The sequence below is a fragment of the Urocitellus parryii genome, chromosome 11, assembly GCF_045843805.1.
Source record: "Urocitellus parryii isolate mUroPar1 chromosome 11, mUroPar1.hap1, whole genome shotgun sequence".
In the NCBI taxonomy this organism is placed as follows: domain Eukaryota; kingdom Metazoa; phylum Chordata; class Mammalia; order Rodentia; family Sciuridae; genus Urocitellus; species Urocitellus parryii.
The window spans coordinates 103,865,704-103,888,138 of NC_135541.1; the positions used below are offsets into that span (position 1 = coordinate 103,865,704).

At 32.1% G+C, this 22,435-nt stretch overlaps 1 protein-coding gene across 3 annotated transcripts in view; it reads left to right on the plus strand.

Moving 5' to 3' along the window:
* Positions 1 to 22,435, plus strand: part of Cept1 (choline/ethanolamine phosphotransferase 1) — a 36,932-nt gene that overhangs the window by 8,952 nt on the left and 5,545 nt on the right. For 2 of the 3 annotated variants that reach the window (XM_026402761.1, XM_026402763.2), the window contains exons 3-5: positions 4,293 to 4,440; positions 6,298 to 6,439; positions 12,479 to 12,563. In XM_026402761.1, the coding sequence (XP_026258546.1) occupies positions 4,293 to 4,440; positions 6,298 to 6,439; positions 12,479 to 12,563 (375 nt within the window). Of the gene's footprint in view, positions 1 to 4,292; positions 4,441 to 6,297; positions 6,440 to 12,478; positions 12,564 to 19,319; positions 19,405 to 22,435 lie in introns of all 3 variants that reach the window. The other variant, XM_026402762.2, reaches the window with a different exon arrangement.

Here is a 22,435-nt window from a genome sequence, read left to right on the forward strand (position 1 = left end):
TGGTAGATAGTTATTGTTTCATTAATTTTTTAAAAAAATTCAAGTATATAGCCTGTTATTCGTCCTCACAATCTCCCTTCCATTTCTGATTTCTTCTAATAATATATAACATATGAAGTCATAGATTCATCCAAGTCCTTATTATTGAGTTTTATATTTTTGCCTATAAGCATTTTGGAACCAAAGGTTTTATAAATTTATAAACCTTCATTATGGCTGCAATTCTTTTAGGCCTTTTATACCAGTAAGTGATCAAGAAGATTTATGTCTACATATACTATCAATTCTTCATATTTTTTATATACTGTTTTTTTACCCATTTCTTTGGTAGAAAAGGTCACTTTTAATGGTTTTAGCTTCCTAATAGATAAGAAAGGAAGGTGAGTTAGTCCCCATTTTTCAAATTTCTACATTTTCAGATTCCTGCAGTAGAAATGTAGACTTCTCTTTTCAGTATCTCCTTGATCTTTTTGTTACTAATATTAAACTTCATCTAGTAGTTTTGGTTTTAGTACCAGAAATTCATTTTGAGTTTTTGTCTTGCAGCTTGATGTATGTTAATATGCTTAAGTTATCCTTGCCACACAAGACAAAGGAAGTTAGTGTTGTCTATTTTACACACATGAAAACCAGAACTGAGCTATACCATTTTCAGTAAGAGTTTTGTTGAAAATAAATATAATTTTTAGACTATATTCATAAGAGTTTTTTATTTAAATGCTGATTTGTTTTTGTTTTTATATTGCTAAGTTTAATGCTTTTGATTTAACTTACCAAAAATTAACTTGTTAAATCAGGCATGTTGGTACACATACAATCCCAGTGACTCAGGAGGATTGCAAGTTTAAGGCTAGCTTGGCAACTTAGTGAGACCTTATCTCAAAATAAAAGAAAAAGAACTAGGGATGTAGCTCAGAGACAGAGTGCCCCTGGGTTCAATCCCCAGTACCAAAAAAATTAAAATTTAAAAAAAATTTAAATTTATGTACTGTTTTTTACCCATTTCTAATATCTAACTTATTAGATATTATTTGCTAGTAAAAAATGAAAAGAAAATTAAAATGCCACATTGCTCATAATCTTACTGCATGCTTAATTTCTATTGACATTAAAAAGGAGAGGGGGAAATTACATAGCATAATTCAAACAGAAAGATATAAACAAAAAACATAATCTTCTCTTTTTTACTTGCATATCCTTTTTTTTCTACCAATTCTTCTAAACAGAACAATGTTTGACAATTGTTTGGTGTATCCTTTCAGGAAGAAAAATTTTAAAAAATCTAAAAATTTAAAAATCTCCTATCTATCTATATCTATATCTATATCTATATATATATATATATATTTGCATTTGTATAAATCCTTAAACTGTTTCAAAAGTTTAGTAAAACCATATGTTTCTAATTTTTCATATGAATTAATCACATAAAAATTGCAAGATTTTGAAAATTGGGTTTATTCCATATCTTCCTATTAGGGTTAATGATATCCTGTTTCAGATGTGTTCTTTTGTTCATTCAGTATCTTTCACAGGTTTTTGACTGAGACCATATAAGACCATGATGCATATAAATATTAGCTTAGTGTTCTATAGATTTTTAATTAAGAAAGGAAAACCCAAAGATGAGAAAGTTTTTCTTTCTTATATGTATAAATATTATTGTTTTCTAGGATTGGGTATATGTGTATGTGTGTGTGTGTGTGTGTGTATGTGTGTGTGTGTGTGTTTGTGTGTGTGAGTGTGTTCCATAGTAATATTTAATTTTTTTATTCTAATTAGCTATATGACAGTAGAATGCATTTTGATCCATCATACATAAAAGACTTCTTATTCTTGTTGAACATGATATAGAATCACACCAGTCGTGTAATCATATGTGTACATAGGGTAATAATGTCCAATTCATTCTACTATTCTTCCTATCCTTTACCCCCTCCCTTCCCTTTACTCCCCTCTGCCTAATCCAAAGTATCTCTATTCTTCCCTAGCTACTGCCCCCCAATTGTGAATTAGCATCCACATATCAGAGAAACATTTGGCTTTTGGTTTTTTGGAATTGGTTTATTTCACTTAGCATGATATTCTCCAGCTCCATCCATTTATCTGCAAGTGTCATAATTTCATTCTTTAAGGATGAGAAATATTTTATTGTGTATATATATACATGACATTTTCTTTATTCATTCATCTGTTGAAGGGTATCTAGGTTGGTTCCATAGTTTAGCTATTGGGAATTAAGCTGCTATAAACATTGATGTGGCTGCATCACTGTAGTATGCTGATTTTAAGTTCTTTAGATATAGACAGAGGAGTGGGATCGCTGGGTCAAATGGTGGTTCCATTCCAAGTTTTCTGAGGAATCTCATACTACTTTCCATGATGGTTGCACTAATTTGCAATGCCACTAGCAATGCATGAATGTACCTTTTTTTTACCATATCCTTGCCAACATTTATTGTTGCCTTGTTCTTGATGATTGGCAAAATGACAGGAGTGAGATGAAATCTTAGTTTTGATTTGAATTTCTCTAATTGCTAGAGATGTTGGACATATTTTCATTATATTTGTTGATTGGTTTTATTTCTTCTGTGAAGCATCTGTTCAGTTCCTTTTTTGTCCCATTAAAATCCTATGGTTAGACCTAGGTCTCTAGTCCCTTAAAACAGAGACATTTAAGAGAATGTATGAGGTATTGGGAAGGTTCTGTGTCTCTGTGGTCCAGTATGGTATCCTTAGCTACAGTGGCAATTGAGAACTTTAAATGTGTCTAGTGTAACTTAAGAACTGAATGTTTAATTTCATTTAATTAAACTAAAATAGTTGTACTGATGGCTAATGTGTAGGACAGTACAGCCCTAGAGAGTTATAGGATTACTTTAGCAGCAAGAAGCAGTAGACCTAAAGCCCAGAAGAGGGAGTTCTTAGTCCTAGGATTAATTGCCCATTTCAGAGTGCTTTAGTAAAGTATGGTTATATAACTATAATTATTGTCTTCAAGATTTGAAACTCTAGCTTAAGGGAAGTACATTCTATGAACCTTTTAGTAGCCTTACCTTTTAATAATCTAAACAGATCTCTTTCATAAAGAAACCCCTTTGCAGTACAGAATATATTAAATATTATTTCCATTTATAAGTGTAACTGGTAACCAGTATCTTAGAAGATACCTGTGATTATAAAAATTTTTTCATGGCCTACGCATGGGAAAATAGTGAAAAGTATTGTAAAACATTGTTCCATATTCTTAAATACAGTGATCCAAATAAAAGCTCTCTTTTAAACACATACTATTTAAATTTAATACCAGCAGTTCATTTCCTGTCTAAGAGAAACTATTCCTTGAAAATGTGACTCTAAATATTTGAAAAATAATGTTCTAAGCACTCTGCACTAGATCCATCATTTCCCTGGTGTTGTTTCATGAACCATTAAAGAAATGTGTGTAAAAATAATTTACCTGCTCAAGTAAATGTGGAAAATATCAGTATATTTTTCCCCTTCTTGAGTATTCACAGTATGTATTAGTAATATTAGGGGTTGGTAAAAGTCCTGCAGAAAGGAAATCTGTTTAATGTTGTTTAACCCAGTATTAAACATGAGGTTAGCATTAAACATCTTGAAAGGTACAACTTGGGAAAAACTGTACTAGATTATTCACTAATTGGCTCTTCAGATCTTAGAATCTACATATTGGGAGGGCTTCTATGGAAGAAACCTCATAGATTTCTATAAAATTTCTGAGAAGTAGTTGTCCCATGGTATCCACAGGAAACTGGTTCCAAGACCTCCCTGCAGATAGCAAAATCTGCAGATACTTAAATCCCTCATACAAAATGGTGTGGTGTTTGCACATAAGCTATGTATATCTGTCTATATGCTTTAGGTCATCTCTACATTACTTATAATAACTAATACAATGCCAATTTATGTAATTATTGTTATACTATATTGTTTAAGGAATAATGAAAAGTCTGAACATAGTGCAGACACAGTTTTTAATACTGAATATAATAGAGCCTCAGTTGATTCCATGAATGTGGAACCCCAGGGATATGGAAGCTCCCATATAGTTAACTAGCATCTGTTTAAACACACCTAAAAGCAGAGAATTTAATTCTAACAATCCTAATTATTTCAGTAAGTTCTTAATTATGTAGCACTTCTATTTTCTATAACTTCAAACACTCACTCTAAAGAGTGAAGATATAATATCTACAGATAAAAAAGGTGTTAACCAACACGGTAACTAATATGTCTGAATACTCTTGCTTTTCTTATTTATTTCACAGGCACCTCTGTGGGCATATATTGCTTGTGCATGTGGCCTTTTCATTTACCAGTCTTTGGACGCTATAGATGGGAAACAGGCAAGAAGAACCAATAGTAGTACTCCTTTGGGAGAACTTTTTGATCATGGTTGTGATTCATTATCAACAGGTATTGTTACTGTTTTAATGTTAATGAGTAGTAACTGATAAAAACATTTTGATAAACAGCCTTAGGATAAATAAGGATTTATTTGGTCATCAGAATAAATGATTTTTTAATTAAATAAGAATTTCTCACGACTACAACTGATTCATATTTGTTCATTATTGGCAGTATTGGGGAATTTAGAAATTAAGTTCATTTTTTCATTGTAAGTATGGTTTGGGGCATCTTTTTGAAGGTTTAAGGTATAATGGTCATTATTAAAGAAAACCTCATGAATTATAGATGAGCACAGTAGTGGGAGACTTGTTTGATAATTCGTGGTCTTTATATTTAAATGAATCTTAAATTGACTTTTAGTCTTGGATTATAAATATGTGATGGGGCTTGGATAAAAAGAGTAGATTGAATGAATCTGGAGATCTAATTTGCAATGTGAAGACTATGGTTAATATCAATGTATATTGAAATTTTTGCTAAAACAGTAGATTTTAGGGGTTCCTACATGAAGTAAAAAGAAAACCATGGAAGGCAATTAATAGGTTAATTTTTTTAATAGTAATAATCGTTTCACTTCATACATAGCATACAAAACAGCATATTGTGTACTGTAAATATGTACAGTTTTTTAAAGGATGAGAAAAAATACAGTAAAGTGTTAGGATAGATGAATTACAGGGTGATATGTCTTTAGTGTTGCAATGTTTTTAAGTAATATTTTAGTATGATTTTAGAGGGAAAATGTTTGGTTGGTTGGGTGGTTTTGTTTGTTTGGCAGTGCTGGGTATCAAACCCAGGGCCTGATGCCTTGAACTATACCCCTAGCACTAAATGAATTTCTAACTAGTCTTCCTGACAGGAACTTTTTCTCCTTATTTTAATTTGGTTCCATAGTTCTCTTATCATTTGGCATGGCATTAAAAAGGAAACAGCCAGGATGTTTACAGGCACCAGCATGCCTGTAATCCCAGCAGCTTGGGAGGCTGAGACAGGTGGATCACAAGTTCAAAGCCAGCCTCAGCAAAAGCAAGATGCTAATCAACTCAGTGAGTGAGACCCTGTCTCTAAATTAAAAAATAGGACTGAGGATGTGACTCAGTGGTTGAGTACCCTGCCACCCAAAAAAAGAAAGAAAGAAAAAAAAAAAGCCCTTTGATGACTTTATCTCCTGAATTCAGGTTTGTAGATGACGTAGATGCATGTCAGAATGAATCATTATTTCATTGTAGCCTGATAACAACTTTCTTAGTAGACAAGAAAGAGAAACTAAGCTCTTATAACTTCTAAGAGTCAAGTCAAGAAAAATTCAAAAAACTTCCACTGAAAAGAAACTAGCTGAGTATCTTGATGCTAACCACGTGACCACAGAATACCATTATCCTGTTTTTTTATTGAAAATGACAATTTTTGCATTGTAGTTTAAGTTCCAAACTTTTATAGGAATATTTTTTTCTATGTATGTCACCCATGATATCTACTAAATAAGAAAAGACAGTTATCAACCTGAAGCAAGTAGATCCCTTGGGGTTTGTTGTTGTTTGTTTATTCATTTTTGTTTTCTTTTTGGCTGCCTTGAACTTTTTTCTACTCATTAGTATCAGTAAGTCGAGAGAATATTCCAAAAAATGCCCAAGTATTTTAGTTGCTTTCAAGAACTTTGGTTCCACCAAGTGATTTAGTGAAAAAAGAGATTGAAATTATGAGATAAAATGTAGCATAAAAGATTATATTCTACTTTTCCTGTTATTATCAATTACTGAGAGTAGACAATACTTTATTTTGTCTCTTCTAAGGTTATTTCCAGCTCAATTATTGTTTGTTATTTATTTTGTCCTGTTTTCATCGTGATTTTTCTTTCTGCAGTTTTTGTGGTTCTTGGAACTTGTATTTCGGTACAACTTGGGACAAATCCTGATTGGATGTTTTTTTGTTGTTTTGCTGGGACATTCATGTTCTATTGTGCACACTGGCAAACATATGTTTCTGGGACATTACGATTTGGAATGTAAGTACACTTAATAACAATTTTGTTTTCACTTTCAAATATGGAGGATGTGGGTTGCTTATAGGTATTTGAGTATCAGGAGTTGGTAAAATCACTAAATTTGTTTAATAAATAAAATGTTTTAAAGCTATTATAGCTATTTTCTAATAGACTATCATGTCCCCCTATTACTTTTTAAAAAGGAAATATCAGAACCCCCCAATTATAATTTTAAAACAATATGAAAATATGCTTTAAATAAAGCATATTTTAAAGCAATATGAAAAACCATAGCCCCTTTTTACTTGTTTCCATTTATCTTCCTAGACAAACTCACTTTCCCCCCTACCATTATTCACCTTACTCACTGTTTTATTTTGATATATAAAAAATGTATTTTCAGGAAATAAGATAGTTTCTGAGAGCAAAGAGTAGTATTCATCTCTAAATTTCATAGTTTAGTTAGGTTTATATAGTTTTTTTTACATTGTGTTCTTTATGAATCTTTAAAAATCTAAGCTCTTAATAATTCAGTTGACATAGTTGACATGAACACATCATATAGTTTATTATTGCCAACAAATATACCTGAGAATTTAAAAATTAAATATAAACATCTTTTAAACTCCTAAAGAAAGAATCTCTACCTGTTGATCAGTACTTTTCCATAAGTATTAATGAGTTAACCAGTTTTGGAACTTGGTTAATGATGGCACTCACCCATTGTTTTTTAATTAAATATCACTGATCCTATTTACACTATTTAAGTTATTTCTTTTTTCATGGCATAGGATTCAAAGAGAAAAAGCCTTGAGAAAAGACTGTATACTTCATGAAATGTCAAAATAAAAATCTCTGATGGCAGATAACAAGAGAACATCTCAGTCTCAAAGATGAATCATTGCTAGATTTTTTTTTTAATTTTAGAACCTTAGTAAACTTAGTTTTTTAGACCTTGAAAAAGCCACAACATAAAGAAATTCAGTTGTTTACTACAAGTTCAGATGGGTTTTTTTCTTAAATTTATTTATTGAACTTATCGTGTCCTTATGACAATAACTGAATACTTGCTAATTCTTTGGATGTTAACTATTTAAAAGAAATATCTTGGAATAATTTTAAAATAAAGAGGCCTAGAAAATGTGTTTAAGACTTATCTTAAGATGGAACCCTTATTTTTAGAGATGATAGTAGACATGCGTATCTGTTGTGAAAACTATGTCTGTGTATCCATCAGCAGTTTATAAAATGATTAGTGCTCAGAATAGATTGGAGAGGTTTGTTTGGTTTGGTTTGGTTTTTGGTACTGGGTATTGAACTCAGGGACACTCACCACTGAGCCACATCTTCAGCCCTATTTTGTGTTTTATTTAGAGACAGGGTCTCACTGAGTTGCTTAGCATTTCACTGTTGCTGAGGCTGACTCTGAACTCAGGATCATCCTGCCTCAGCCTCCCAAGCCACTGAGATTACAGATGTGTGCCACTGAACCCAACTGGAGAGTTCTTATATAAAAGAAACAGTAATTGAAAATATTTACAGTTTTTTCCTCCATATTGTTTTCATAATCTTTATTTATTTAAATAATATTTTCATAGTCTTTCTCTGCATTACATAAACCACTAAATATGTTAGATCGCTAAGATCATTTGGTTTTGTCTTAATTCAGTTTTAATTTGTAGTTTTTCTACTGTTTTCAGAAATGGCAGAATTTGTTATATCTGGATTTCACATAGTTGATGTTTTATTGGTTATTATCTCATAGTTAACCATTTTGTTTTTGTTTTTGGTACTGCAAATTGAATCTCATAGTTAACTTTGAAAGCTTATTTACCAACCAGTCCTAATGTGTTCTCTTTCCCTTTTAAGTAATATAGCACCAATCATAATGGTGTGGGAAGTTAAGGAAGGAAAAAATATTAACCATGAAAATAGTAGAAAAATAGGTTTGTAGGACTGATTTGATAGCACAGCTTTCTGTCTTCCGGTCTTAGAATTCCCCTTGTTCTTGTTTTCTGTCATGAAATTATGTATTTAGAGAATTGCAAACAGGTCCATATGGTTGGATCATAAGATACCTGCAGGAGATAAGCCTGGAAAGATCCAGAAAATCAGGGACCTTCTCTGCTCTGCCAAGAAATGTGGGCTTTTATCCCAAATCTGCAGGGAACTTTTGCAAGGCCTAAAGGTGCAAAATTACAAAATACCTTTTAGATAGATCAATCTGGCAACATGGCAGAGAGTAGAATGTGACAGAAAAAAAGAAGACTGGTTAGAAGACATCAGAATAATTAATATGAGGATAATGGAGCCTGAACTAACACAGCATCAGTGCTTTAGGGTGAGAAAGGAATAAGTAGGTTAGAGAAAGACTTAAGAGGTATAAACTGTAGGACATAGTCTCTGGGTATAGGGAATAAATGAGAGCACAGATATTAATTAGAATGACTCCTTAGGTTGTTGGGTGGAAGGTAGAGTAAGGGACTACAGGAAAAGGAACTATTTAAAGGAAAGCTACTTAGGAAATGTGATGATTGTTAGACATCCAAATAGAATAACAGAAAACTTAGAGAGGAAGCTGAGAAAAAAGCCGATGAAAATTATTGAACAGCTAGAGTAGGAGGAATGCTGGAATGAAAAGCCAGAAGAGGGATGTATTTCAACAAAGAATAATGCCAAGTGCTGCCAAGACTCAAAATGAGGACAGAAAAAAATACACAACGAATTTGGCAGCATGAGCCATCCATAGTAGTTTTTATATAATGGTGGGGCAGAAGCCAGATTGTAGTGAGTAGAATAACTAAATACAGTACCCACTTATTACACAACATTTAATGTTACTTAGAAATGTGTGGCTATGATGGGAAGAAGAGAGCTGTTGATTAGAGGAGAGAATATAGGCTAAAAGGAAGGTTTTTAATTTCAGTGAAAAATTTTGAGTGAGCAGAAAAAGAGATAGACAATACTGAAAACAGAGAGAAGGAGCATTATTTATGGAGTGAGATAGCTGAAGATACAAAACCAAATGAGTTCTAGAGTAGCAGATAGAAAACAACACTGAATTTCTTTTTAAAACTAAAAGCAGGCTACAGCATTCATAGAAATATGCTGTGAGTGCTTTACATTTAAGGAGATATTTATAAAAATACCAATGCAATGGAGGATTACAGAATACATAAATATATTCTAAAGACATCTTTATGCTTAAACTTTACCTGAAGTTTGTATGCATGGAAAAGATAGTAAAAATTTTATTTTACTTATTAAAAAGGAGAGAAAATCAATTCTCATGTAGCTTGAGTAAAGAAATTTTAAAAAATCACTTTTTCTTACTCTTTCTTAGAGGAAAATGAAAACTACTTTAAGAACATTAAGGAATCTTATTTTAGAATACTTTTGTTTCAGTTGTTTTCATTTGATATTTATACACAATTGAAAAGAATCTTGAGGATTTTTTATGTACAATAGATTCTGGTTATTATTCTTTTAATAACCTTATGAAATAGAATGCTTACCAAATAAGAAGTTTTTGTTCTCCTTAATCTCTTTAATGTTAGTGTTTTAATTGCTAGAGTATAGTCATAGTATCTTGAATAGGATTTTAATTCATCCATCCTAAATAATTTCCATTCAAAGTCTAGAATTGAGAAGGCAAATATGCTTTGAATACATCTTCCCTGAAATTATAAGCTATATTTTGTAGCACTTGCTCTAGTCACAGCTAAAAGCTGTCTTCTGCATAGAATTTTAGTACCTCTCACATCTCAGCAGACCCCTGTCTGCATGGTGCTCTTGGACTGAGCAAGTAGGGCCCTGACAGAAATGAGTACTGTTTGACTAGATCTCATTTAGCCTAGTTATGAAAGATTGGAGAGGGAAGTAAGGTTAGAGAACTTAATGGAAGCTTGGGATTGGTAGAAGAAAACAAGCATTATGAGTTGAAGCTCTTTTGTAAACATTAATGAAATATTCTTAAAAATGATTATGAATTATAGGAAATGGGAGAGCTCACATTTACACACTTCAGTCCTAAACCCTCTATATCTAGATATTTTAAAATTTATAACTTGTATGTATAAAATCATTTTTATAAATACATGTTTAGAAACCCTAAGCAACCTTTAATAAAACTACACTTATATAAAATATGTATTAAAAATCTTCCATAGTGTAAAAGCAGAACTCTTGCTTAAATTATTATTTTAGGAAAAATACTCTTTTTTTGAGAGAAAAAAAAATTATAATAAATTGAAGTGAGTCCAGTGTATCTTGACTCAAACGTTATCAAATTATTTTGTATATGTGTCAGCTTAAACAAGGCTCAAAACTTTCATAAGCCTCATTTCCTAATTTGTAAAATAAGAGTTTTGGAGGAGATAATCTCTAAGCTTCTTTCTTCTTATAAAGTCTGAATCTACTAATTTTATAGATGTTATTTCTAGTGTTCTCATAATTACAATATACAGAGTATTAATCTTCACAGTACATTTAATTTTTCAGTTCATGCCTCTAAGATTTTGTATTAGCTAAAAACCGTGCCACCAAACATTTATTTCTATTTATGCAAATAACATCCCACTTTTTCTTTTCTATAGTTAATTCAAAAAGTTAGTAAACTGTGTATTCTACTGGCAGTTTGATAAATATAGTTTATCTTTTTATCCAAGTAATTTCTAAAGAATAATTAATTGAAGACTTCCTTGTAATAAAAGACTTCCTTGTTGTTTTTTATTTTATTTATTTTTATTTCTGTTTTATTTTTATTTTCTATTTAAGAATTAGGAAACTGCTATCAAATACCTATATGGAATCTTCATATCTATATGTGTTTAAGGTTCATCACATGAATTATTACTACTTTCCCCATGTAGTTTTTCCTTTGCAAAGATTCATTCATTTTGACCCCTACTCTGTCTACTTAATTTATCAATTGTTACATATAATATTCTAAAACAGCCATTTGTATTAATGTAAGACCTAGATTGCAACTTGTGCTCTCTGGTCATCAGGTAAAATTGGAGACATCTTTCTATGTCATTAGTATTTCTCATTCTTAATTTTGATTGATGTATTTTTTATTTGAAGCCTGTTCTGTATTAATCTTTTTCTGTCACCACCTGTGTTCCAAAACTTGGGTAGTGATTGAACTGTTTTTCTTGTTGTTGTATTTTAACACTAAAAGATTAATCCAGTGTAATAAGGAGTTATAATGCTGGTGTGGAATCCCCACAAGAAAAGGAGAAAAAAATGAAAAGATTTTTCTACTAACAAACAATTATCAGGGAATCGGATAAGGAATAGCCAATTTGATTTTTGCTCTATCAATATCCAAGAAATCACTTGACTAAATTCTTTCCAACTTTTTCCACATGCATCTGCCAATTTTTTGAGATAACAGAATTAGGAGTGTGATAAAGTTTGGGGCAGTAAAGGAGTACAAGGTTAGTGGTTTTTTTTATCAAATATGCAAAATAGATAATTCTCTGGAGTTTCTGTTTTGTTTGTTTGTTTTAAGAGAGGAAAGACACATTAGAAATTTGAGGAAGATGATTAATATACTGACCAGTTCTCACAAAATGTCATTTAAATTACTTAATATCCCTCATTAAATAGTGAATTAGAACTAAAGCCAAATGCTTTTGTGTAATGTTAGGTATCTGAACACTGAGAATAAAAATGAAACTAGAGGCTGGGATGTAACAGGGAAGTCTAGATATGTTCTGACACTGAAGGGACCTGTGTCACAGTGTAATTATTTGGCAAGTAGTATTGGCTATTCCGAGGTAACTGAGAGTTGACTTTTTTAGGACCAATATTTCCAGCTGCCAACTTACAAGTCATTTTTTTTTCAGTGTGTTAACAGTTTTAATTTTTTTAAACTTTTCTACTAATTTTATTTGGATAAGAAATATTTGTATATGCATAATAGAGTATAAATTGTATTCTTGAATCTTTAGGTGTCTTTATAAGGAAAATGCTATTTTGTTACCTGTTTTAATAAGCCTTTTTAGCAAAAACTCTGAATAAACTATTTTGAAATGTTTGTTTTCCTATGCATAGATTTGATGTTACAGAGTCCCAGATCCTAATTATAATATTCCAGCTCCTCACAGGAACCCTGGGGCCTTGGTTCTGGAACTTCACGGTAACTGCTAGAATATTCATGCTGTCTGATGAACAATGGTGTGATCTCAATAAAGACAGCACCTTTGTCATGCACAGAATAATTAGAAAATTAAAAAATCTTTCTGGTAATATTTTGCAAACAGATTATTATAGATCAAATAATTTTAATACACAATAGGGCAATAAAAATCCACCCTATTAATATAACAAAGATTTTGAAAAGTCATTTCTGATGATTTGATGCTAACCCCAATTCACTTTTCCATTTATTTATTATGCCTAATATTACTTTCACTGTATGTAATATTTTTTTAAACAAATACCTTTCCACCATTAGATAGATTTTGGGTTTTGAGGGTTTTATGTTTTTTTGGAATTTCTATTTTGAAAACAGAAGAAAAACAAGCAGAGTTTTTCTTAGACAAGTAAGTTCAGAGAACTCAATGTAGGAAAGATTCTGCTTATTAACTTCTTCAGCATATCCTTTAAGCATTCTGTTTCTTCAGCTTGGATTAACAATGATCTTAGTATTATAAAAAATTTCTGCTAGAAATTATTCTCATTTCTATTTGTTTTGTTTAATGTTTTCCTCCCTTAGTTGTGCTTTCAAATTAAATATCCTTAGCTCTTTCATGTCACTATAGTCACCCTTTGAATACCTTCCTCTTTCAGTTTTTTCTTTTAGCAATACACATTTCCCTAAAGAAGTGTAGTATATCGTTTTCCTTTCATATTAGAAATGTAATTTTGACCTTCAGACTTTTAGAAGTTCAAAAATATTTGTTAGGAAATATTTCATCAGTAAAAAAAAAAAATCCAGAAGCCTACGCACTTTAGTGTGAAAGTTTATTTACAACTAAAAACAGAGTGCCTACATTCAATTTGTTTTGCATTTCAGAGAATGTTGAGGAATTGTCCATATGAAAATTTGACAGATCATTCCTACAATACAAAACTTCATTAGATTTTCTACATAAGTCCCTTGCTCCTCTAAAAAGAATTACAAGCACTTTAATAGGGATATTTTACATCTTTTGTCAAAATAACCTTGGTGTATGAAGAATACTATAGACGTCTAGGAGCAAAACCAAAACCATTTTTAATTGAATTTACAATGTATCTACATATTTATTTATGGGATTCACTCATAGGTAAAATAATTGGGGGTAGTTCAGTATGTGTCTTTATCCTCTCTTGACCCTTACTCTATCTCTAGTACTTTCTCCAAAGACTTGTAGCTTTATGCTCATTAAAATAGCCTGGATTTATCATTTTTTATCATGTTTTATTTTTTGTTGTTGTGCTCACCAGTTTTCTTAATAAGATTAAGTCAGAATATTGACTTATTTATTTTTCTCCTGTTTATGATAACAAAATACCCTAATTTTTTTCTAAATTAATTTAACTTATTAGCATTTAAACTTTCTATTCACTACTTCCTGTTGTATTCTAACATCTTTGGTAAAATTGTGTTAGAATATGGAAGCATCATCCTGAAAGCATCATCTTAGCAATAGCAAATAAAAAAAAAAAATTGCCCCTGTTGATAGGCAGGCTAAAAGTTAGGAGTTCCAACATTACATAAGAACAGCACTCCCAATATCTTTGAAGTTTCTGCCTCTTATTTTCTCTGTAACATTGGAAAAACCTTAATTTTTCTGACTTAATTTCTTCATGAATAAAACTACGATAGTATTTCCTACCTCCTAGGGTAGTTGTGAAGATGAGAAGTGTTAAATATGTAAATATGCTGGTGACTACAGTGCTTGGGATGTAGTCTTTGTTGTTATTGTATTTTTGTTGTTGTTGTTGTTATTGTATTAATTCTAAGACCTATGTTAGTAACTCCCAGTAGCTTGCATATTTCTTCTAGAATTGAGTATGATACAGATAGAATAAATTCATGATTCCTTGACTCCAAGGTTGTTAATAAATGGAGTGAACTCTACTTTGAGTTCTTGTTTCCAAAAGTGATGAGGATAGGCTGCCCCTTAGTTTAGATCTGCATTCTAATTCTTCTTTTCAGTGACTTATTCCAGCTTTAGCCTATATTTTTCTCCATTTTCTCAAGTTATTCAACAGATTTTTGCTTTTTAGTCTTCAAAAAATCTTATGATCCGCCGGACGTGGTGGTACACGCCTGTAATCCCAGCAGCTCCGGAGTCTGAGACAGGAGAATAGAGTTCAAAGCGAGCCTTAGCAATGACAAGGCACTAAGCAACTCAGTACGACCCTATTTTTAAATAAAATACAAAATAGGGCTGGGGATGTGGCTTTGTGGTTGAGTGCTCCTGAGTTCAATCCCTAGCACCCCCCCAAAAAAAAACCCTTATGACCCATAAAGTTATTCAAGTGGTGGATATTACTGTTTTTAATAATTCAGCTTATTTTTTAAAAAGACACTTAGATTTGTCTGTTTTCTCTATAAACATTTGAATTAAAAAGACCTAAGTTACCACTCAGCTGTATGGATAATGTTATTTAATACCTATCAAAGATTGTTGTCATTGCTAGTTTGTCCCTTGTCAAGGATAGAAAATAAAATGTTGTAGGACAATATGATGAATTTCTAGGCTAGTCTTCCTTTCAGTCTACTAACACTTCACCCTACCCATAGTATTTCTAGTAAAGTATGTTATGAATGCCATGCTCTGCTTATTCATAAATTACCTGTAAATTCAGATCCATTTACAAATAAACGAATCTGTAGTTGATAGTAGTCTGAACCTTGAATTCATTTTCAGATGCCATCAAACTAATGAGTTTTTAAGCAGAAGCTCACAAGTCAAATTGTACCAACCAGGGTTTCTTTGACATTGTAAATTTATCCCTACTACATATTTTATGTTAACCAAACTAATAGTTAACCTAAATTATAACACAGTTGTGTTTATTATTTATAGCTTAACAGAAATTCTTTTGTATATAAATTAACTGCAAGTGTATATTTAAGATGCTTATGTCACATGTAGAAGACAAATTGATTATCTTCTAATTTTTAGAGGGGGAAGACATTAAAAATTATGCAAAAACATGATTAAGATACTTATCAGCTCTCACAGAATATCATTTAAATACCTTCATCCTTCATTAAATAGTGAATTAGAATTCAAGCCAAGTGCATTTGCACATTTGTTAGCTATCTCTCCAAATACTGAGAAAACTAAGACTTGGAAAATAGTCAGGGGCTCATTGTATAGCTCAGTGGTAGAGCACCTGCCTACTCAATCCCCAGCATTGAGAAAAACATAAATTTTCTTCAATTTGCTAACGTAGATAGTTTGTAGTTGTTGCACACTATGCCCTAAATACCACTTTTAAAGGCTAATTTGTTCTTCTGATATGATCGCTGTCTTCAGTGAGATTTCTAAGCCACCTTCCTATGGTGATGAATGCCCCCTAAGATCCTCCCTTAAATTGAAGAGATTAGGTGTTCCTTGTTTAGAAGTTGAAATCACTCTTTCATTTAAGGACAGTTTGTTCTCTCTACATCTTAATCAGCAGATCATTAGAGTGTTGTTTTAAGGAATGATTGATCTTAGAAGTTTGATCTTCAAGGTTATTTTGACCTTGGACTGCCATACTTAACAGCCTCCCCATTAAAATAATGGGAGCGCTCTCAGATCTCACAGCTGGTTTGCTTTTTACCTTTTTTTATCCTTGTGATAGCCATCAAAACCAAAACAATGTTCATTTGTGGCTTGTTGTAATTTAAGTATGTTCTGACCAAAATTTTAATTACTGGTTGTTCATAACCATTGAAGGAATTCTTTTTGTCCTTTTACAGCTTACATTAAATTTAAGTAGAAGTAGGAAATTATTTAAAGCAATACCAGTCAAGATGTTCAGACATCTTCATAGGTAAAGAAAATTATGCTTTCTCCCTCCAAAATTTTATGCTCTAGAAATCTAATGCTGCAGATAAGAGACCTATTTATTTTTAAATCACAGTTGTTTGGGGGTGCACATGCCCCTTATGTCTTTTTTTTTTTTTTTAATCCTTATGTTTTGAAGAGCTTTTTTTTTTTTTCTTTGTTGTAGTGGTGGTCAGTTTCTTTTCTTTTTGATTTTCAACAATATCCCAACACTTGGGAATATTATCACCCATGGTTCTCCATTTTTTAAAAATGTTTTTTCACTTGTAGATGGACACACTATCTTTATTTTATTTGTTCATTTTTATGTGGTGCTGAGGATCGAACCCAGTGCCTCACACATGCCAGGCTAGCGCTCTACCACTGAGCCAAAACCCCAGCCTGGTCTTGATTTTTTAAACAGTAAGAATAAAAGGAAGTGAATACAGAAATTCCAAATTCCTACCTATATATATTCGTCTTTCTACATGTCTTTCCCACATGGCCAAAAAGATTAAAATGAACCTGTTCCTAATAAGCAATCCAGTAAACTGAGCCCACACTGAGAGATTTCTTAGTGGACAGATGGCAGAAGGGACTGTCATGTTACTACTTCTCTTCTAAACAGAATCATTAGGTCTTCTATTTATCATTTCTGCTACCTGTCTCAGCTAACTTCAGTCCTCATCACTGGAGAAAGCTTTGCACTGTACTCTTTTTCATTCTTAGTCAAGATTAATGGTACACTTCAGAAGTGATGATAGGCAGTTCTCCTATTCAGAGCAAAGATCTCAGCCTGGAATTCAGAGGATTACTCTCAATAAGATAAGCAAATAGGAAAAAATATTCCTAACTACCTACTGACTGATAAGCTTTCCTTGGCCCCCTTTCCTAACATTAAAACATTTTGAACTAAATATAATGACAGTGTCTGAATAATTTATAAAATTCTGTCTCTCAAAATTTGAAACATGCTAGTCCACAAATCTTTCCCTAAGAATCCCAATTTGAGACTTTGTGAAGATCTTTTCTCTTTTATATTCATCCACAGTACAAAGATTAATTGCATAAGGTTCCCTCCATTTTTATTTTGTAATTCTATACTTCTGGCCCTTCCCCTTCCAAAAGGCTACTTCATATGTCCAGAAAAAATGTTCTAAGATGTCTGCCCTTCTCCACCCAAGACAGAATCGATCATCTTTGACACCTACCTGCTTAGTCTCCTGAGTCTGCTCCTGAGTGTAATTTCCCTTAATGGCAACACCACTCACCAGGTCAGCTCTACAGATTCTTTTTAGCCTAATTCAGTCCACTTTTTTTTTCAATAAGTGTGTATAACAAGATAACTACATCACTATTTGTTTGCAGCTGAATAGATTCTATTTAAAAATATTTTTGATCAAATAAAGACAATTTTTTTGGTTTTTGTTGTTCTTGTTGTTTTAGTTTCAAGAGACTGGTTTCAACCCAGCTATCTTTCATGGGCATTAAAGCTTACATATCTTAAGCTCACATTATAGGTTATCTGCTTTAAGTATTAATTTTAGAAGTGGGGGTTCAATTCTGTGGAAACTGAACCCCCTTGTTGTTGATACCAACTTTTCTTAGACTGATTATTTTTAGTAGCTAAATTATTTGCTCAATTGAAAAACACACTATAAAAAGGTGTACAGTGAAAAGTATCCTTCTCATCCTTACCTCTCAGCTGCCTAGTTCCTACACTGTCCTCCCTTATAATAGGTAACCATCCTAATAGGTAATGTATCCTCCCAGAAATGTTTTATGCATCTACTGGTAAAAATAAAAGAATATTAATTTTCTCCCTTTTTGACACAAAAAGTAGTCTCATACATTCTGCAACTTTCTTTCACTTAATATATTTGCTATTTTTCCATATGGATATTTAGGGAGCTACTCTTCTCCATTCTCTTTAAGAGCTACAAAATATTCCATTGTATGGAAGTATTACAATTTATATAACCACTCCCACATTGATTTTTTTTTAAATTGCTACTATAAAATCTTTAGTGAATAACCATGGTTATAAACAAGTATATCTGTAGGATAAATTCTAAACACTAGAAAGCATTTGGATCCAGCAATCTAAGAATGATATCAAGATTATACACAGTACTAGTCTACCGAAGGAAAGGACACCAGCATATGCTTTGCTTCTCAACTGTTTTGCCCACATTCTGTTTTGTTTTGTTTTTCCCCAGACTTTCAGGCTTCTAATTTCTACTGCCCTCTTTTTGCACCAGGTTTATTTCTTCTTGACTATAAGATCATTTTCAGCAATCCTAAAGCCACTTCTTGGCTGCTTTCAGTATCTTCTTTCCAGAAATGCGAAGGTAGTTAACCTAGTGAGAATAAGAATTTGAGAATTGGATGAAAGGGTTTTTTGTTTTGTTTTTTACATTCACAACATGGCAAGCATTAAATGAATGTATCTAAAGAACAGTATGTTTTTTTAAGGTCTCAGTGATTTGTTACTTTAGTTAAAGCTCACCATTTTTTCATTTGATACTACAAAGCACTTAAGATTTTATATCATATACCCATGCAATGTAATCCTCTGCTTGATACTCAAAACTTAACACAGGTATACTTTTTTTTTTTTTTTTTTTTTTTGGTGGGAAAGGTTAAACTACAATTAAATAAATCCAGCTTCAGTAATTTACTGAGTCAGAATTTTCCTTTGGGGTTTTTATTGCTCTGTGAAATTTATCAAGTTAAATTAAGACTCTGGATTTTATATGATTTTGCTCATAACAAATTTTGATACCTCCTTTTCACCTTTCCTCAATATTTTGAGTTTTTTTTTCATTGTGCATGATAGAGGAATGCTGCTATGCTTGCAGGTAATTAACATGAAATTGTTTTGAGTAATTATGCTTTTTTGGCTTTTTGTACCTAATCAGAATTGATGTGACTGAAGTGCAAATCTTCATAATAATCATGCATTTGCTGGCAGTGATTGGAGGACCACCTTTTTGGCAATCTATGGTAACTTTGTTCACATTGTATATCCCATGTGATGCATGCTGTCTTTGCTTGTGTTTTCTAATATGGGATAATTCATTAAAGGGTAATGTCTAAAATATTTTTTCTGAAAATTAGAAATCACAGCAAACAGTAGGACACATACTTCTCTTGAGGGCAGGATGAATTTTGCTACTTGGAGTTATATAGGACATTAGGTGTATTCCAAGGTTTTATTTTTGAAGGCCTGTAAGAATCTGAATCATTATTGTCATCCCATTTTACATATTAGGAAAGACCAGGTAATGTAACAGGTTAACCAGTGACAAGATTAAATTGCACATTTTGTTTTGCTGAACTATGTCAGTCCACTAGTTTTTCTGCATGCCATGTGCTTAAAGCCACATAACAAATTTAGGAATGTAAATTAACTCTGCCTCAGAAAAAAAGATAAATACTTATTGAATGAAGTTAGTGATACAGGATTAACAAACCATGACCTTGATTTTCAGGTTGACCAGAAATACGGTCTCTCTACAAACAAATTCTTTACGTGAACCTCAGATAGGGAATATAATACCAGGGCAAAGGACACAAACTCTGAAATCAAGCTACCCTTATTTGATCCAGGCTCCACTGCCTACTGTGCGAAATTAATCTATTATGTAACTGTCTATGGCTTAGTTTCTTCCTATGCAAAATGAGGACAATAATAGTACTCCTCTCATAAAGTTATTTTGTGGGTTGAATGAGTTAATATGTGTTAAACACTTAAAATAGTGCCTACCAAATAGGAATCATTCAATGAAAGCTGATGCTGCTCCTACAGTCTATAGTCTGCTGGATTTGGGTCAAAGTAGTTTGTACTCCCTGATCCTCAGTTAATTGCTGGTTACCACTACCTGCCTTCAGAGTACAGTGTCATTTATTTGCTATAACTTACTAAAAATCTTACTAAGCCTAAATGAACATAAATTTTTAAAATTTATATTTAATTGTAGATGGACACAATACCTTTATTTTTATTTATTTTTATGTGGTGCTGAGGATCGAGCCCAGTGTCTCACATGTGCAAGGCAAGCATTCTGCCGCTGAGCCACAATCCCAGCCCTGAACATAATTCTTAAAAATAAGATTACTTTTAAAATGTAAGGGAAAATACATTGAAAAAGATTTTTCCTTACTTAACTCACTTATGCAAGTAAATGAGGGGCTTCAGGAAGTGTAACTGACACATTTCCTTAATTATTAATTGCCAGAAATTGTTTAATGCCTTTGTTGGAAGTTTTCTGTAGATTTAAGACTAAAATGGAATTCCCAGGCCAAGCAATCCAAACAGAATTAGTGAGGTTAGTTGCAGCAGGAAAACGGATTCCCAAGCTCCTCTTCTGTTAGCTTCATTAGTGCTTCTGTTAGCATCATTCAACTCAAAGGAAAGGACCTGACTTCTGTAGTGGTATTTGAGGTTGGTGAAGTGTTTTGCGTTCTTTGAGCAATTCTCAACACAGACTTCCAAATTGACCTCTGACCACTCCTCAGATTGAGTATCTAAAATGCTTGGGACCTGAAGGGTTTCAGATTTTGGATTATTTCGAATTTACCAAATATTTGCATAGACTCAAGCAGTTGAACATCCCTAATCAAAAAAGAAAATTTCAACTGCTTCAAAATCCAAAACTTTTTGAGCATTAAGTTTTAGATATTATGGTTAAGAATTTTCAACCTGTATTACTACTTTTTTCTTTTCTTTTTCTTGGCTTATGAGTTCTTTACTAAATATACTTTTTGAAATGCATTATGTTAGCCCAGGAACAGTTACTACATGTAGTGTATTTTATGTGCCAAAACAGAGAAAAAGTATTTATTTAGGGTTCAGTTGTGAGATTTTCATCTCTTGAGATTGAGGCAATAAAATTGCTTTCCAAATTCTCATTAAATTAAAGGGCTTTTACTTATATTTAGAAAGCAAATTTATGGTAAAAGCAAACAAAAAAGTACAAATATCTTCATAAAGTTGATTCCAGAAGATCAGCTAATTTGCGAAGGTAAGCAGTTTACATCTACTATATTTGGATTGCCTATTTCTTGCTGCTTTTTTGTCCAAAAAGATGGGGTTTTATTAAAATTTGCTATTTACTTGCTTTTTGTTTGGTTTGGGTTTTGTTTTTTAAAGGAAAGAAGTTGTTTTCATGAACAAAAGTTAGTACTTTGTTTATACATTGCAAGAAACAAAAAAAAAATCATATTCTGTATATTACTTCCCAAAAGAATATTTCCTTTTGGAAAGTCTTAGAACTATCTTGTACATCTCATCCTTTGAGAAAGAGAGGAAGGGAGAGAAAGAGAGAATCCTCACTTTGGAAAAGAACCACATACAATCCACTCATGGTTACTTGCACTGATTTTGATTCTCTTAAATGTAGTAGTTGATTAAATATGCAGTAAACCTTTTGGAATTCAGTTTAAGCAACTGGATTGTACTACAAATGAAGGTTCGGGATCATTTGGTAGGACCAAAGACTTGATAATGTGGTATAAATTATTTGTTTCTCAATCTTGTACTAAAAAATTTTAAAAGTACCATTGTACTTAAATAATTCAGACATAGTAATTTTTCTTAAACAATTATGTTAACATTTACTGTATTTGTGAAACTCGCTAACATTAAAATGATTTACAAACAGGCATTACCACATTCTTTGGGAAAAAGTATCTAATTTTAAAATGATGCTTTCTCTATTTTTACTGAAATCTACAAAACCTACAAGAACATTTTATTATAAGAAAACAAGTTTATTAGTTAATAACTGACAATAATCTGCAATAATCCACATTGTCAAACTAAAACACTTCCATGTCCATTGTAATCTGTTAAAGGTGCTGAAAATTTAAGTTTTGTTTTTGTTTTTTTGTTTTTGTTTTAATCTCTAACATTTTTAAAAACAAATTACTGCTGGTTTGGAAGCAAACGCCCTTAATCCCAGCCGCTGGGGAGGCTGAGGCAGAAGGATCAAAAGTTCAAAGTCAGCCTCAGCAAAAGTGAGGCGCTGTCTCT